Source organism: Elephantulus edwardii, unplaced genomic scaffold (assembly GCF_000299155.1).
Source record: "Elephantulus edwardii isolate Elephantulus edwardi_28Jun2011 unplaced genomic scaffold, EleEdw1.0 scaffold00037, whole genome shotgun sequence".
NCBI lineage: Eukaryota > Metazoa > Chordata > Mammalia > Macroscelidea > Macroscelididae > Elephantulus > Elephantulus edwardii.
Genome location: NW_006399787.1, coordinates 11,336,226 through 11,354,723, shown reverse-complemented (window position 1 = coordinate 11,354,723; position 18,498 = coordinate 11,336,226). Strand labels below are relative to the sequence as shown.

General features: G+C 46.4%; 1 protein-coding gene across 1 annotated transcript in view; it reads right to left on the bottom strand.

The window, feature by feature from the left end:
* The window catches only part of LTBP2 (latent transforming growth factor beta binding protein 2), a 148,136-nt gene that overhangs the window by 57,002 nt on the left and 72,636 nt on the right, over positions 1 to 18,498 (bottom strand). The window contains 5 exon segments of the mRNA XM_006884680.1: positions 7,451 to 7,553; positions 8,454 to 8,740; positions 10,962 to 11,153; positions 11,654 to 11,824; positions 13,353 to 13,543. Of these exon segments, the coding sequence (XP_006884742.1) occupies positions 7,451 to 7,553; positions 8,454 to 8,740; positions 10,962 to 11,153; positions 11,654 to 11,824; positions 13,353 to 13,543 (944 nt within the window).

Sequence of the window (18,498 nt, the reverse complement as noted above, 5' to 3'; positions counted from 1 at the left end):
TAGATAGATAGATGATAGAAGATAGATAGCTAGACAGATAATCTATATCTATCTACAAAACTATTAGAAGCTGCACTGCAATTCGAAAGGAACATGGTTCAAATCCACCAGCTGCTCCATGGAAGAAGGATAAACAATTTCCTCCTGTGCAAATAACTCCCTATGAAAACCCCTGGAGGGTCAGCAATGAGTCTACTCTGACTCCACAGTACACAACAACATACATAGTTATATGTATGTGTGTTGTTGTTGTGTACCATACAGTCAGAACCATCTATAAATGACCCGCCAGTGGGTTTTCAGAGACAGTTAATCACATGGGAGGAGACTGTACCTCTTTCTGCTGCAGAGCATCTGGTGGCCTTGAAACACATGCTTTAGGGACTGCAGTGCAGCTTCTTGCTACTAAGCCACCATATAATATACATAACTATATATATACATATATATGATATATCATTTCAGAGAAGCATGTTGAAATGATATAAAGAAGAATGGGGAATCAGGATTAGAGGAAGACTCATCATCAACCTGCATTATGCAGATGATACAAACTTACTTGCAGAAAATGAAGAACACTTGAAACACTTGCTGAAGAAAATCAAAGACTATAGTTTTCAATATGGATTACATCTCAACATCAAGAAAATAAAGCTTTTCACCACTGGACTAGTAGGCAACATGATAAATGGAGAAAAGACTGAAGTTGTTAATTCTTTTCATTTACTTGGGTCCACAATCAATATCCATGTAGTAACAGTCAAGAAATCAAAAGCTGCATTAGGGAAATCTGCTGTCAAGGACCTCTCTAAAGTTCTAAAAAAAGCAAGGGCGTCAGCTTAAAAGATCAAAGTGAACCTGCTCCAAGCCTTGATATTTCCAACTACTTCCTGTGCATCTGAAAGTTGGACAGAATAAAGAAGACAGAAGAATTGATGCCTTTGAATTGTGGCATTGATGAAAAGTGTTGATATGCTATGTGTTTCAAAGAGAACAAACAAATCTGTCTTGAAGAAAGTGCAGCCAGACTGCTCCCTAGAGGCAATGATGGCAAAACTTTGCCTCGCTTATTTTGGGCGTATTTTCAGAAGTAACCAGTCCTTAGAGAGAAATATCATGCTCGGAAACATAGAGGGGTCAGTAAAAGAGAGGAAGACTCTCAACAAGATGACTTGATACTGTGACTATCACAATGGGTGTGAATATGACAGATGAAGATGGTGCAGATCAGGTCAAAGTTCAGACCTGGGTGCAGGACAGGGTGGCTGTGAGCCATATTGGCTTCAACAGCACCTAACAAAAACAACCACCTATATGTACATATAAACATCTACTCCCTGGAAAATCATAATCCTTCCCCAGTTCAGTCCATCAACTTGTTTCTGGTGGCCACACTCCTCATGCCGGGCACTCAGTCCTGCCAGGCATACCCATTTATTGTCACCAAGCTGCAGTTTGCGCTAAGTTGTTCTTTGTGCTCAATGTCAACTTAGCTCTGCTCCCCAGACATGCAGACACATGGAAAAAGCCCACCCTGTTCTCCCTGGGACAGTTCTGCCAACACATCTCCAGAATGTCCTATCCCATAGGTCTGGGATGTGGATGGGGTTGGGGCCTGCCTCATTATTCCACCACAATCCTCTTGAGGAACACTGTCCTTCATGAATAAGTGACTCATGAAATACAATCCTGAGGTACATCCTCTGGCTGTAAAATTCTAGTCTATTTTTAGGTGCTATTGAATTGGCCCCAACTCTCTTGCTAATAGACTGAAACCCTACCCAACGGGTGCCAGCCTTCCAATTGCTGATGTGCTTAGGCTCATTATTTCATTCATTGAGTTGGTCCATCTCATTAGGGGTCTTCCTCTCCTGTTCTAAGCATAATGTCCTTCAGGGACTCGGGGACTACTGATGACATGCTCAAAATATGAGACAAGGTCTTGCTTCTAAGGACCACTCTGGCTCCACCTCTTCCAAGCCAGATTTGTTTGTTCTTTTGAAAACCTACACTATATTCAGTATTCTTCATCAGCTCCACAGTGTCAAGGTATCCATTCTCCTAGATCCCTCTTAATAATATCCTGATTTTTGTTGTGTCCAGGCAGGCCCAGCCCTTCCCAGAATGGTTCAAGAGGTCCTGGTCTCCTCAGAATCACACACACTGTCCTTTGACTCTCAGCTTCCCTTGTCCTGGCTATGTGACCTCAGACAAGCTCCTTAACCTCTCTGAGCTCCATTCCTCCCATGTATCATGGGAATGAAAGTCCTTAGCTTGCAAGTGGTTGTGAAAATTAAATGGTATTATGCAGGTGAAGAGTGCAGCATACTATACAAGTTCAATAACCCATGGCTATGGTTTTTAAGTGGGAAAGAGGCAGAACTCCTTGGAGAGGCAGAGCAAATCTGCTTTCTCAGGAGAAACAAGGAGGGAGGGGCTGGGTTCTGAGGTGAACTCATCCCACACCAGGCAGAGGGAAAGACAATCTCATGGCAAACAGCTGGAGCCCACCACTGCAGGCTGGGAGTCTCATGCCAGGCCTGCCTGCCCCAGCAAAGGGGCCCTGGGGTTGACACAGCCCGTGCCAAGCCAGATGGGCAGCAGCCAACTTTCCAGTCAATCCAGATGCCTGTCTTTCTCAGATGAAAACTCAACAATGTGGCCCCAGTCAAAATGGCTTGAGAGAGCTGTGTGCTCTCCAGACCCTGGCGGGGGACGGCAGGGGCTGAGCAGGGACCTCTGATAAGTTCCACGGGGTCATGACAACGTGATTCAGTCCAAGTTCTGGAGATCAGCTGGCTCTGTTGCACAGTCAGAAGGAGAAGGGAGCGAAGTGAGGACTAGTTTAGATGGAATCTTGGAGCCATCTCTCTGAGGAACAGGGCTCTGTGGAATTTTTCTGGAAGCAAAGGGATCTGTCTGTGCCACGTAACTTCAGGTCAATTGAGACTTCATTTTCCATGTCAGAAATAGCAACTCTGCAGGGCCCCCTTCTGAGATCCCAGCCTGAAACATCAGAAGTCAAAAGGTGGTTGACTGGCAGCCATGGCATCGCCTGCCTCCTGGGCTCTTGGTTTTGAAGTCCCATCATGATCTCCTCCTGGACAGCATCTCTAGGGATGACAATCCCCTTCTTTCCCTAAGAAGCACAATCCTATTTTACCAGAAGAGACATAAAGGCTCAGTGAGGGAAAGCCACTAGGGCCAAGAATGTTCTAGAACCTGAAAGTGTTGCCTGTGCTGCAAGCTACCTCCTCAAGCCCCTCCCCAACAGATTCCCCTGACTGTTTCTTGCACAGTAGCTTGCCTGTCATGCCTACTTAAAAGCTCCCTTGCTCTCCACTTTTGACCCGATCCCAAGTTCAGGCATGAAGCTGGATGTCTGGCAACCTGTCAATGCAAACAAGTCTCTCTCTCTCTCTCTCTCTCTCTCTCTCTCTCTCTCTCTCTTTCTCTCTCTCTCTCCACACTCACACCTCTTGCTCCTTCTCTATACAATGCCCAGCTGCACTTCAATGTGTTTTAAAATGTTTATGCTGCCCTGGTCTTTGTTATTTCTTGTTTGGTGTGCTGGAATGCCTGACATTCCAGGATCTGCACCCTGGTGCCCAGCTTCCTGAGACATCCTGGGCACAGTGAGGGGAGGGCACCACCCGGGACAGGGAGCAGAGGAGAGCGAGAGTTGAGCCCTGGACACATGTGGGAGGGTGGCGGCTGGTGTTCTGCACCTACGCGTGATGTGCAGGCATCTGACCTGTGGAGTTCTAGTGCTCTATCTGTCAGTACTGGCTTTAAGTCCAGCCTAGACACACAGTAAGCCTGTTAAGATAGAGGATGTAAGGTCAGTGCAGAGGGCAGGCAGGCAGCCCCAGAAGTATAGCCTCTGTCCTTCTGTCCTATTCCCCAGATCCCAATCCTCTCACTGAGGGTCTTGTGCTCCCCAACACCCAGATAACTGGTGTGAGGAATTGTCCCTGTGCCTGTCAATCCCCACAGGACCAGGCCTGGACCTATCTGACATTAGTTATCTGTGGCTATGCATGTCCACACCCCTGATGGGCTCCCATGTCTTGGACAGGAGAAGGTGATCTAGTGGCTTAGAGGGGTGGCAAGATTCACAGGACCCTAGGGCCCCAAGTGCTGTTACCCTATCCACAGGGCTGCATCTCAGCAGCTCTGGCTCATATTTGGAAGCCAGATCTCAAACACCTCAGGTCCTGAAGACATAGACAGAGGAAAGTTCCAAGAAGGTATAGCTCTTGCTGTGAGGAAGGAGGGATGTAAAAACTAGAAATGAAGCAGGATTCTGGGGAATGGGGTGGCACCCCTTCCCAGAACCGCATTTATCAGCCAAGCCATCCCTCTACTATATACAGATCATTAGCAGAAAGTAACTCTCCTCTATCGTCTCTCAAACACCACGGCCACTTCAGAGCTCCAGACAAGAAGGCAATTCTAAGACAGCCACTCCTGCATTGTCATATGGATAAAACCTCACTGTTCTTCCCAGCACAGCCAGCTGCCTCCCAGGCCAGGGCTGATGGACAGGTGGTCCCTGGTTAGGCCAGTACCTTGGTCAGCAGCAGTGGGTACCAGATGACCCTTGGAGGGCAGATGGTAGAGAGAACCCACCCACTTGTATGAATGAACCAGCTCCTGGGAACAAGAATCTACCCAGACCAGGGGTGAGGAGCCCTGATCCTAACTAGCCTCTGATTTGTCTGCCTTCCCACAGGAGAGCCGGAGCTGGACAGGGACCACCCAGCAGGATTCACAGTGTTGTTGCTTGTGCAATGTCCTCTGTTTAACTCTCCTCCACCAGTCTGACTGATTGTGATGTTAGGATTGTTGAAAATGGCTTCCATTGCCGTATCTCCCTCTAGGGGCATGGTCTTCAGCTGCCTCAAATACAAACACATGGTTCATCCCTTGTTCAGTGTCTTCAACATCATCAACAGCCGTGAGGCCAACATAAAAGAGATAGGAGAGGTGTAGCCTGATGGAGTCCTGGAGACAGAACCAGAGTTAAAGGTTCTGATTGCTGGATGACTGAAGGAAGAGCTGATTTGTGACTGCTATGAGACAAGGTCTGTAGGACAATTGAATAAAACAGAAGCTTCTTGCATTCGTGGTGCTAGATTAAACCTGAACTTTCAATTGTTGACAGTGCTTTCTGAACTAATTGAGAAATTATGTCTTGTTGTTAATCTGACTTGGGATGGCGAGACTAAACCTGAACTTCCACTGTGTTCCAACCTATTTCCTTACTAAACTCCACAACTGTGAGTAAGTAACACCTCTGAGTTAATTTGCAACACACATCAGACCCAGTGATTAGCAGAAGTAGTTGAAGGAGTGCACAGGTGGGAGCTACATCCAACTTTATAGCTATTTGTTACTGAGGATGTTATTGATAAGAACAGTTCTCCTTTGTAGAATTAATTGTGGTCAGACTTGGACATCCCCACACTGCCATTGTTCTTGTTCCTTATACACTAACTCACTTCTAATTATTTAGGATGCCACTTTCCTAAGAAGTTATCCAATCCACTGACTTGGGTGAAAATCTCCTTTTCCATGGTGTACAGATGTGCAGGTTGTGCACTGCACAAAAGCAACACAGCAAAGTGAATCATTGGCAGCCTACACTTACATATTTATATAGAATTTTCTTTAAAAATTAGCATATTTCCCTAATTTGCACAAAGGTGTCATGGAGTCTTGTGATGACCTCATTCCCTGCCTGTGATGTGCAGCATTTGGCACTTATTCAGGCACTGCACAAGTCCTCCGCATGGACGATGCCCACTAGCTGTCTAGCCCCTCCCTCCACCAGAACATAAACGTGAGAGGAGGAGAAACTGCTTCTCCTTCACCCTCCACTGTCTGTCCAGGCCTGCAAATCATGGGCACTTAAGATGGGTGTGTGGTCAATGTCAATATTTGTTGATTGAATGGAATGTGGGTCTCGGAAGTCTCAAGAGTTGGGCTGGCAGGAAGGCAGAAGAAAAACCAACCAGAAAGGTGGTAGGATCAGCCCTAGCCTACAAGGTGCAAAACTAAGTTCAATGTCCTCTCTACTGGGTCTATCCCCTTCCTGAAGGATATAGAATAGAATAGAACAAAACAGAATAGAATAAATAATAAAGATGATGACTATAATAATAAAAATAATAGCTACTGGTCATCAACTTATGAGCATGGTAAAGCCCATGTATTATCTCATTTCTTGTCATATCAACCCTAGAACACTGACACTACTATTGTGTCCATTTGACAGATAAGGAGAAAAAACAAGGCAGATAGAAGTCAGGGCACAGCTGGGACTAGCAACTGCTATGTATTAGATGCTCAACCCTGTTTGACCAAAATATATCACACTATGAAACCACCTACACTCACTTTTAGCTTAGAAAGTATGGTCACTGTTCCAAGACTGAGAAGGCATCTGGGACCAGCCCTGCCTCTCCTATCTTTGGGATCTGGTCCAGGCCCCCCATGAGCCCTCTATGGGGAGCCTCTTTGACTCAGCAGGTTGGCTGATGACAGATAGAGTACAGGCCAAGGATGGCCCAGGAATGGGGCCTAGAGGGGCAGGTGGGCTGAGTGGGTAGAGGCCTCAGCTAGATGAACTACATGAAGCACTGGCCCCCTCCCAACAGCAGGGTCAAAGCCTTAGAGAGCAGGATGAGTAGGCATTTCACTCACTCCTAACCCCACTGTGTACAGTAGGCACATAGGAGGCTCTCGCTGAGGATTTTCTGAATGCTTCCACCATCTAAAAGAGGGCAGGGAGCTGGCTCTCTCATACCCTAAGGGTATTCTCTTGAAGTCTAGTGGTAAGAAGCTACACTTCAACCACAAAGGTGTGTGGTTCGAATCCACCAGATGCTCCATGGGGGAAGGATGGCCAACCTCCTCTCATGTGATTTATTGCCTCTGAAAACCTGCTGAGTCAGCTATGAGTTGGTTCTAACTTGACGGCATACAACAAGGACATTCTGAGGGAGACACAGAGGATGACGAAGTTCAGCCTACAGCGAGGAGAAGCTGGTGCCCTTCCAAAAGGAAGAGGAGACAGGAAACACTAAGTCACCACCACTCTGAACCCTGGTGCCCTGGTGAGGGGGGATGTGTGGGGTGAGGGCTGGCAGGGTACCCACACAAGATGGGATCACTACCATCTGATCCAGAACAACTGGCAAGAGAGGAGCCCTCACAGACAGTGGGATGGAGTAGGCAGGCTAGGCTGCCCTGGCAGAGTGGATGAACCGCCATCCAGTCAAGAGCCCCAAATATCAGCCAGAAGCACCCTCAGGCAGTTCTGGAAAGCTGGCTCAGATAAGCAGCCTCTTCTACCTGCCCAGTGGGGGAACCATCAAGGGTGAGCAGGCCAGCGCCTGGGAAAACTTTTCCCACAGCCCTCGATCTCTTGGCACCCAGCACTCACCTGGTCTGGGTGGGCACGGGGCACACGACGTCACCCCCCAGAAGGCTCCCACGCTGCCACAACAATCCTCTTGGGCTGTCAGCTCCAGCAGGGGGTTGTCACACTGGGGGGGAAAAGGCCATGGGCATTGGTGACCCCTTCCTTCCCTGCTGTGCCTGCTCCAGGAAAACCTGGGGCACAGGGCTCATGCCTCGTGGTCTCCTAGAGATGGTTCCCACCCAAAGGAGGGGAGAAGAGGGACAGAAGTGATCGGCTGGGCATCAGAGAAACCTGGGGTCCACACAACCATGAAGACTTCAGTGACTCAGGGGTCCCACAGCCTAGACATGAGACCTGCCCGATGCTGCATTACAGATCATCACTCTTATCTCTGGACCACAGAGAGAGAGAGTCCCAAGGCCATGCTTTCCTCCATCAAATCCCAGGCATCCCGGGGAGGCTGCCCGCTCCCTCCTCCTGTCCCCTGACCTCAGGTCATACTGAAAAAGCATGGGAACCAACTCTGGCCTGCTCTCGCCCTTATTCTTAAATGTCTGGACCCCTCAAACCACTCTGGTTTTTCATCACTGCCTGTGGGTACCTCCAGTGTAGTAAGAGTGGTCTATCATCTTTATAGCCCTAGGTTTCTGGGTTCAACCTGAGTTTGCCTACTGCACATCTTTGTGACTTCAGTCTCCTCCTCCAGCACAGCCTCACTATGGTGTGCAACTGGTCTTGGGCTCAGCTCAGAGCACACAGGATTTCCAGGGACCAGATTCAAGGCTGCCATCCGGGGAGGACATTCTAAGACCCCTTCTGTGTTCCTGGCAATGACAGGTGCCACGGAGCCCAGGTAGAGGGTCTAGCCTCTGCACCCTCAGGTAACTTGATGCCGTGGGCTTTTCCCTCTGGGGCATGGGACACTCAGCAGCACATAGAGAGCATCAGGAAGAGGAGGAGGGGAGGGCAGAGTGGGTGCTGTCTTTGGAAGCTTCCCGGGCTAATGAAGGAGCCTCATTCTCACCTGTCCGTTCACCTTGCTCAGGTAACAACGGCCGAGCAGTCCTCGAGGCCTGGGCACTGCAGCAGGCAGTGGCTGAAGGGGTTCTCCAGAGCGGGTGGGGATGCTGTTGCTGTCCCAGTGGTTGTGGCCAGCATTGGAGGGGCGCTGGCCCGAGGGTCTGGTCTCCACGCTGTTCTCCTCCTGGGCCTCCTCAGCCTCGCCCCGCACACGGGCCACCTGGTGGATCTGCACAGAGGCCTCAGGCGGGTGGCGGATGTGCACCTTCACCAAGGAGGGGTTCACCGAGGCTGGGCAGAGGGGCTAGGGTCAGAGTTGGGGACACAGGACCCCACCCTCACAGTCCCTCTGCAGGAAGAGTACCCACCAGCCCTGGGTCAGGTTGGTCACTGCCTGGGGGTCTCCCTAAGACTCCCCTTTGTGTTTCTTCACTTACTGCTCAGAACCCAGAACCCACTTTTCAGTGAGGACGGCATGATGCACAAAGCCCTTCACTCCTTGCTCCTCAATGAACGACCTTCAGCATCAAGCCCCACACGAACACTCAGTACAACCTCTGAGAGTAGCCAATCTGACCCCTGTGTGACCCAAGCGGAGTCACAAGCGATGGTATCACCCACGAGGTAGCTAATGGTGTCACCTGTCTCCCCACCTCCTTCTGTACCAGAAAGACTGTGCAAAATCCTTAACAAAGCTCAATATCAACTTCAGTCACAGAATAATATGTGATAAGTATCTATAAAAGGCTTAATGTAGTATCTTTTAGTTTAGATGGCCACTAAGAAATTGGTAAAATCTTTCTGCATTGAAATACATTATTAATTACATTATTAGTAACTGAACAGAAGCAGGTTTGGGTGTTGTGGTTTTTTTTTTCTTTTTCTCCTTTTCCTTTAATTTCTATTTCTTTCTTTTTAAAAAAAGTTAGTGATAGTGGTTCAAATACTAATTACTATATTATGGCTAAAACACTAGAAATTTTAACCAAATCAGTGACTATAAACACAGAGCAGCAATGAAACCACAACAACAGCACTCTGCAAATAGAAACAATGTGGTTCAAAGCATCATTCATCTCCATTGGGTATTAATGACAGCTCTGCCAGGAGCCCATTAGAAGTTTCAAAAATAAACTAGCATAGAATTTTAGCCTTACAGTTACAGGATAGCTCATGAAAAAGGTTTTTGTTGTTATAACTAAAAAAAACCTACTCACTGTTATAGAATCAGAACCAACTCATAGTGGATCCGCCAGTGAGATTTTCAATGGCTGTAAATCACACGGGAGGAGGTTATCCATCTCTCTCCTCTACAGCAGCTGATGGATTCCAACCACTGTCTTTTGGTTGACAGAGCAACACTTTATTCAGTAGGCCACTAGAGTTTCCTGTTGTAACTACCTGCTGTTGTTGGTATCATCAGATGTTATAACTACAGGGGGTTTTAAAAATATAAGGAATTTCTGCTAAAACACTACACCAAAATTTATTAGAGCAAGCCAGGCCTGCCTCACTCTTTTCTGCTTAACAAAAAATCATTGATTATTTGAGACCCCGATGAAGTCCACCTTCCCATGACTCGCAGAACATTGTTAGGTTTTAATCCCCTTTCTCTGACACCTACTAATGGAAGTGAACTCTGGTGGCTTAGTGGTAAGGTGTTGCACTGCCAATCCACAGGTACAGAGTTTGAATCCACCAGCTGCTCTACAGGAGAAAGATGGGCAATCTCTTCCTGTGCAATTTGCTGTCTCAGAAAACAGCTATGTGTTGTTCCTATTTGACAGCACTTAACAGCAGTAATGGAAGGCCGGGGGAAATGAACTAATTGCTTTATGTTTATGTTCTAAAGTTGAACAGGACAGCAAGTAATAAAGGCTGAAGAGGATGTGGAGAGATAGGTACTCTTACACATTGTTGGTGGCATTGTACAATGGTACAACCACCCTTTAAGGCAGTTTGACGCTTCCTCAAAAAGCTGAACATAGAAATTCCATATGGCCCAGCTATTCCATTGCTTGGAATAGACCTCAAGAAAATGATAACTGAGGCACAAATGGAGACTTGTACACCAATGTAAATAGCAGCACTATTCACCATCACAAGAATATGGAAACAGCCCAGATGTCCAACCACAATTTAAAGGATTGAGAAATTAAATTATATTCACACAATAGACTACTACACAGAATGGAGGAGCAACGATTTTGTAAATTAGTACCTAATTTGGGAGGAACTGGAGAGCATTATGCTGAGTGAAATAACTCAGTCCCATGAGGACAAATACTGCATAAAACCATTACTGTAGCATGAGTATGAGGATCCAAGTGGGTAGAGAGTGGAAGCAGAGGGTAAGGATGTGCAGGGGTAGGGGAGGATTAATCACGGGGAAATGGGAAGGGTCTGGCATGAAAAAGTCCTGAATGTGGAAAGGGGAGGGGTTAGGATGGTAGACAAGACGAGGTCTCCCTGTCTCCCTCCGTTAGGATGCCAGCCCTGGGTGAGCACTCACCGAGCTGGTTAGAGAGAGGCAAGGTGAAGGTCGACTGCTTCAGGGGGGCTTCCAACAGGAAGGCCTCTGGAGGCTTCTTGTTCAGCTGCGGGGCAGGCAGGTGGCAGAACTTCCCGGTGGAGTTGGTGGGGCACCAGCACACATCCCTGCCGATGCAGCGGCCTCCGTTCAGGCAGGGGATCTGGCAGAAATCTACAACACCAACCCTCAAAGTGACCGGTGGTGGAAGAACCTAGCAGCACCCACCATATGGCTGGTACATGAGAAGCAGAGGGAGCAGGACCCCAAATCAAGCTGGGAGACCAGGTACCCCGGAACAATTATGTAATATCTCTCTGATTTTTTTCCTTCTGTTATTCTTGGCCTTGAATGATTGGGCCAAGAATAACAAAAGAAAATAAAAGCCAGCCCTTGACTTTCTTAAAATGCCCATTCACATCCTGTTCCATCCACAATCACGTGGGAGACAGGGGAGAGAGCAGGTGACATTATTGTTAACTCCCTCACTTCTCTATTGAGGAAAGGTGGGCTCAGAGAGGCTGTGTGCTTTGTCTAGGGTCACACAGCTGGAGCTTGCCAGAGCACCGTGAAGACTCAGCCCTCCACGTAATTTGGGACAGCTCCTGGGAACAGAGTTAAGAGCAGTAGGCTTCCTGCTTACAGAGAGCGAGGCTCTAGCCCAAGGCACTCACAGATGCGGAAGCCAGAGTTGGGGTCATGCTCCTGGCCAGCCTGGCTGTACAGGGTGGTGGTGTTGCCTCTCTCACAGCTGTTGGCACAGTGCCCTCGGGCACAGGTCTGCTTGCAGATGGTGGGCGTGAAGACTATCTTGATCTTCTTGATTTTCTCCGTGAGGTTCAGCCCTGCAGAGAGAGGGCTTGGGTCCAGGGGGCAGGACTGAGAGGCACAGCTGTGACCACTAGAACCAGGTTACATAGGCCCACAAGACTCGGGTGAAGCCTCGCATGCAAAGCCTAATGGAGAGTAAGCTCATAGTCTAACAATTACTGAGTGACACCCATGGACCGACCAGTCATTGAACTTTTTCTGCTTTAAGTTACCTCTCAACCCACTTGCATAGGTATTACTCTAGGTTGAACCATGAGAATGCAACACTTTCCCCAAGTTCCATCTATAGTTCCATTTTATAGCTATGGAAAGTGAGGCTTACAGAAGTCTAGTGGTTTGCCCCAAAGTCACATAGCTAGCAAGTGCTGCAGCTGGGTTTTAAGGTAAAAAGCAGGGAACACAGTGGAGTTCAGATTTGCCAGAGGGGAGTGTTCTTGAGGAAAGATTATTTGAGTCAAGTTTGAGGGCACTGACTGCCAAAATGAGGTTCAGACTCCTTACTTGATGGGCAGTGGGGAAACCACTGAAAAATATTGTCAGCAAGCGACCAAAGAGGAAGTGCAGGAGAATGAATTCCCATGCAGCTGTAGTGTGTGGGGTGGAACGGGAGGCAGGGTGACCAGTTGGAGGTCATTACCATGGTGCAAACTGAGGTCACTTCATTTAGAAATGGTGTTGACGGTGGAAATACAAAGGAGGAACATTGATTCAATACGGGGGAGCCAAGGGCAGGAAGCCAGAAGGCAGAGCACTGAGGAGAGAATGGGAGGTGAGGAAGTGGGAGAAGTACTTGACCTTGTGTACAAAAAGTCTGAATTGTGATGGGAGGAGAGGGAGAGGAAGTCAGAGGGAAGGAGTGTAGTTATGGCCTGGAGTTCTAGAGGCAATAAGAAATATGAGGGGATGTACATAAACAGGGAGAAGGACACCTCCCTTTCAAGATTTTGAGAAAGGACATCAGCTGGAGCACGGATTTAGGTGAGAGTGTAGTACGGGAGGGGGGAATGGGCAAGGAAGCAGGGAGGTGAGAGGCACACGTATGTGCTGATAGGAAGGAGGAACAGTGGAGTGGAGGTGTTCTGAGGAAGGGCAGGGTGTCGGGCACTTGAAGAAAAGCTGTTGGGAGATACCAGAGGCACAGATGCAGCTGGGAGACCAAGAATCCGCCTGGGCCTGGATCCACACAGATGTTTCCTGTGGGAAGTGGAGGCCCAGGTGTAGGTGCTAAGCAAGCATCTGTGTAGGTTGATGCAGGAGGATTTGCAGAAAGGATGAGAACCAGGGCCCAGGAGTTGAAGCTGATGTAACAGAAGCAAAGTCAGGAGAAGCGGCAGCTTGGATGGATGGAAGTGGAGGAGTCAAAGTGAAACAATCTCAACAAGGTGAAGTCTAGATAAGGTTGGGCTTATTTTTTGTTTAGTTTCATTTTCAGTTTCTGGAACCTGGTGTAAAGCAAGTGCTCACAACTGTTTGTTGATAGGGTAAAGAATGAGAAAGAAGATGAGTCTGGAGAGACACACCAAGACAGGAGGACATCCTTACCCCAAGGGGTTGAGAGGTGGCCCACATATGCTGCCTGGTGGGTGCCATGCCTCTGGTCAGGGCCTGCTCCTGCAGGCAGGACATTGGAAGTCAGCTGGCTGCTGGCAGCGGCGGTTGGATAACGCCGAACAGTCCGGGAGAGCCCCACCTGCTGCTGGACATGTCGAGTCTGGCTGAGCCCACTCAGGGTCCTGTGGAGAGAAAAGAATCGCAAGGGCTTGTATCCAGGAAGCAACCTGTTCATCCATCTTTATCACCTCATCCACCTCCTGTATTTGCACTGGAAGAGTACACTCTGCTTGGCCACCAGCTCCAGGACACCAGATGCCCTAAAGCAAGATACTGATCTGAAGGTCAGCCAGCTGTTTCTGAAGATGTGTTGGCCCCTCTGTGGATTAGCTGCGTTTCTGCTGGGTTGTCCTGGGAAAGTCATTTACCCTCACTGGCCTTCAGGTGTAAATAAAAAAAATGTTTGACTGTTCCTGTTTAGCTCTGAGTTTATAGCTTTGAGTTCCTACATATGGACCAACCCTTGCACTCACCCTGAGTCACAGGTCTTCTTCAATGAGAGCACAGATTTCTTATGCCATACTTTTTAATGTAACTTTGCATACAATTACCTATGGATTTGGTCCCAGCAAATGAACATTTGCATACTAATTCAAAATACAGTCCCAAATCTCCTTCTTACTAACTTTATTGTAAAAATAATACAGTAACAGCATTCAAGAAGAAAAATGCCTAATTTCTCACATCCCACCCCAATATAACACATAATCTTGCATACTTCCTTTCAGCCTCTGCTCACATATGGTTTTGCATGATTGTCATCACTTACTCAACTTAAATTTGGGTTTTCACTTAACATTAGCTCTTTTTATATAATTCCACATTTTCATATTTATTATCTTAATTGCTTTCTGATAGTCCCATGGACCACCAAGAAAACAAGTAAGTCTGTCTTGGAGAGGGTGAAACCAAGTTTCTCTTTGGAGGCTAAGATTTAGAAGTTCCATTTCACATACTTCAGGCACGTGGCCAGGAGAGACCGATCCTAGAAGAAGGACATCATGCTTGGAAGGGTGGATGGACAGCATAGGACAGGAAGACCCCGGATGAGATGGATTGACACAGTAACTAGGGCAAGGAGAGGAGGTGTGTCAGAGTCAGTGAGACTGGCTCAGGGCAGGGCAAGGTTCAGAGCTGTTGTACACAGGGTCGCTACGAGCCGCAGGTGACTTGACAACACATAACAAAAGCAACAACAAAGTCTATCAGACATGAATCACAACTTTTCCCAGACATTCTCCTGCTACTCTTCTTAATTTTTAATCTATGGCTACCCTTGTCCATAGGAATTTTTTTTGTGAAAATACTGATTTATATTCATGATACTATTTTACTTCTTCATTACATTATTAGGTAATTACTGAGTTACTACACTATTCTGTTTTATTCCACATGTCTTAAATTTTCATAATCCATTTTTAAAACTTTTATAGCCTAAGAAAACTTTTGAAAAATATTACAATTTTAGAACTAATCTGTGAACAGAATGACTGTATCAAAAGTTGTAAACATTTATGACTCTTGTTGTATCCCATTGAGTCAGAACCAACCCAAAGCTGACCCTCAAGTGGATTTCCAGAAGTAGTAAATTGCCTAGGAAGAGACTGTCCATCCTTCCTCTGCAGAGCAGCTGGTAGATTTGAACTGTGTACCTTTGGGTTGGCAGTATTGTGGTTATCGACGCCACCAAGTCAGCCGTGACTCATGGTGACCCCCAGGCACAATACAGTCTGCTTGATCTTGTGCTATTCCCATGATCTTCTGCGCATTTGCTTTCTAAAATGATTACACCAAAAATGTGTAAATTCATTACCTAGAGCGCCAATTTTACCAGGATGAAGTGTGACTAATTGTTTGTTTGTTTGTTTGGAATTTTATTGGTCTGCATGTAATCATTCATATACTTTGCATTTTGTCCCTGTACTTGGTGTTTTATACAACCATTCATACACATCAGGTTTCATTCCTGTACCTTGTGTTTTGCACACTCATTCATACGCATTATAGCCTGTATCTTCAGTAACCATTGCTCTTGGAGAGGGACATCATGCATGGAAAGGTAGAGGGACAGCGAAGGAGAGGAAGATCCTTACCCAGATGGACTGACACAGTGATTGCTGCAGTGAGCTTGAGTGTGGCAGAGACTGTGAAGACCGCACAGGACAGAGTGAGGACAGTTTCAAATGTGAGGTTCATGGGGTCACTATGAGTCATACTTGACCCCATGGCACCTAACAATAACAACAACATGACTACCATCACCCCATCTTTTCAAATCCCCACTGAACATTTCCCAGTCCTTCAACTTTCCCTCCACCCACCAGTCTCTGCTATCTCAGTGCTTTTTCTCTTTCCACCTTTCCTCCTTCTCCCCTTGCCCTTTTGAATATGTGTATCTTGCTCAGTTATCCTTCTGGTAAAATTGGTGTCTTTCACCCATTGCTAAGTGAATAAGTATGAAATGGTCCTTCAATGCTGTTTTTATGTCCCTTTCTTCAAATACTTCTGAGGTTTAACACTTTTTCATATGTCTATTCAACACTGAAGAAAACGTTCTACTCCCCTCCTTTGCCTTCTTAATCGTTTGAGTCGTTTGTTTCATAAATTTGAACACATTCTCTATGTGTTTATTTTTATCTTACCATTAGATAAGACAGACTCTACTGGAAATAATTTGTCATTGTCGTAACGCACATAGACAACTGTAGGCATTACAGTCTCTGGAGCTGTGTGAACATGCTGTGGGAATTGAAGCTGGATTGTACTTTCCAGATTTATACAACAAGTAAATCATGGTCCTGCGATTCCAACTCCCGAGCAGCCTGACCACAAAAGTTGTGGTCATTCAAAGAGCCAAGCCAAGCTATGGTGGCAGCTCATCTGTAGAGGCCTCTGTGCAAGCCAAGGGCACTTTTTCCCTGAGCCATTACTAGCTCCCCCGTCAGAAGCCTTGCCCAAGTCAGAAGTCTCCCTCCCCAACTCCAGTGATCTTGGCTTGGAGTACTCCCCCCCCCCAAAAAAAAAGAGTTGTAAATTGCAGAATGTCCACCTTTCTCTCTCAGAGCTGCTAATGAATTAGAACCACCAGAGAAGATCCACTTTGGGTTAGCAACACAATTCCTTACAACTAGGTCACCTGGTCCCTTTAGGTATTCAGGCCATGACAAAGTTGTGTCCCTGCAGAAGGAAAACCCGGAGGGATGCCAGAGCTTGGCCACCTACCCACCTCTACATTCTCTGGCATCCCCTAGTTCTTCCCCAATTTCCCTTGCCCCAAGCTCGGCTCCCATGAACTTCAATGCATCTCTTCCTTCCAGTTCTACCAGCAGCAAATACTCACCCTGACAAGCCCCAAACATAATTTACTTTGCTTCCTGAGTTTGGACACTAGAGTGGGAGAAAGAAGTCTTGTTAGCAAATCTAGAAACTGTAGGAGTTGTAATGGGCCAGAGTGGGGAGTCCAAACTCTAAGCATCTGGTTCCCATTACCCAAGAGAAAGCCAGGACAACTATAAAAGAAAATCTTTCCCATAACACCTAAGAAAGACAGTGCCAGGGTAGATGGGTGGGCAGAAACCTCCTGGTGGTACCACGCTGGAGTCCCAACTCAGGTTAGTATCACCATCCAAAATGCCTTAGAGAGAGGACGGTCACCCCAGGTTCTGACCAGCACCACTTCACTTTATTTTTTAATTATTTATTTGACCCTGTCACAGAGCTCTTCAATCTGGCCAGGATGAAAACAAAGGGTTCTTTCTTGATAGTTTGCTGTACTTGTTGTTGTTGTTACTGGCATTTGTTTCTCTTAGTGGAATGCAATGGGTAATGGCACCAAGATTCCTGAGTTCAAATCCCTTAAGGGCCACTGGTTAGCTTTGCACTACGGGGATGGGAGTGGTGGAGCCCATGCATTCACTAGCTGGAGATTAATGTGGTTTTGTGCAAGTAATTTTGCTCCCCTGAGCCTCAGATTCCTCACTAGTAAAATGGGAATAACAATACTGACCTCACTGTGCGACTACAAAGACTAAGGAAAAACAGGGAGATCAAATGAAGCATAAACACTCAAATACTGTCAATTTAAAAGAGATTATTTTGCAAATACAAGTAAATGGTCACAAGTTGGAAAGTGTGCCAGAATTTTAAAATCACATGGAAAAAAGGGCATGGGCAAAATCTCTCTCCTCAAGCCAAATAAGAAAACGTAGTTAGATCACTAAAACTTTTTTTTTTCCATTTAAGGAAGTGTCTTATTTACTGAGACACCACAAATTGATGACTTTAACAAACAAAAAAGTATTCTGTTGAAGTTCATTGTTGTTGCTGCTCTTGTTATGTGTTGTCATGTGGACAACAACTCATAACAACTCTATAAAAAACAGATCTAGATTTTGTCCTATTCTTCACCATCCTCCCTATTTTTGTCATGCCCACTATGGCAGTCACCATGTCAATCCATTTCAGAGAGTGTCTTCTCTTTCTCTGACCCTCTAACCTTCCTAGCATGATGTCTCGTTCAAGGGCTGGTTCCTCTTGAGAATATGGCCAAAGTAAGTGAAATGAAGTTTTACCGTCCTTGCCTCTAAGAAGCGCTCTGGTTGCTCTTCCTTCAAGACAGGTATGTTTGTTCTTTTGACAGTCCATGGGATATTCAGTATGCTTCTGTAAGCCACAAGTCAAAGGCAGCAATTCTTTTTCAGTCTTCTTTATTCATTGTGCAACTTTCACAACCATAAGAAGTAATGAAAAATACCAAGGCTTGGATCAGTTGCACCTTAGCCTTTAAACTAATATCCTTGCTCTTTAATACTTTGAATAGATCCTTACAACAGAATTCCCTAATGCAACATCTTTTGATTTCTTGACTGTTGCTACCAAGGATTTCTATTATGAATCCCAGTAAAATTAAAACACAACTTCGATCAATCTGTATGCTGAGCAAATAATTTAAGAAGCTGGATTATATTAAGAAGAATATGCCATCACGTTGGAAGAAGACTTACCAACAACCTGCATTATTCAGATGATACGACTTTGCTCACCCAAAATGGAGATTTAAAGTACTAACTGTAGAGAT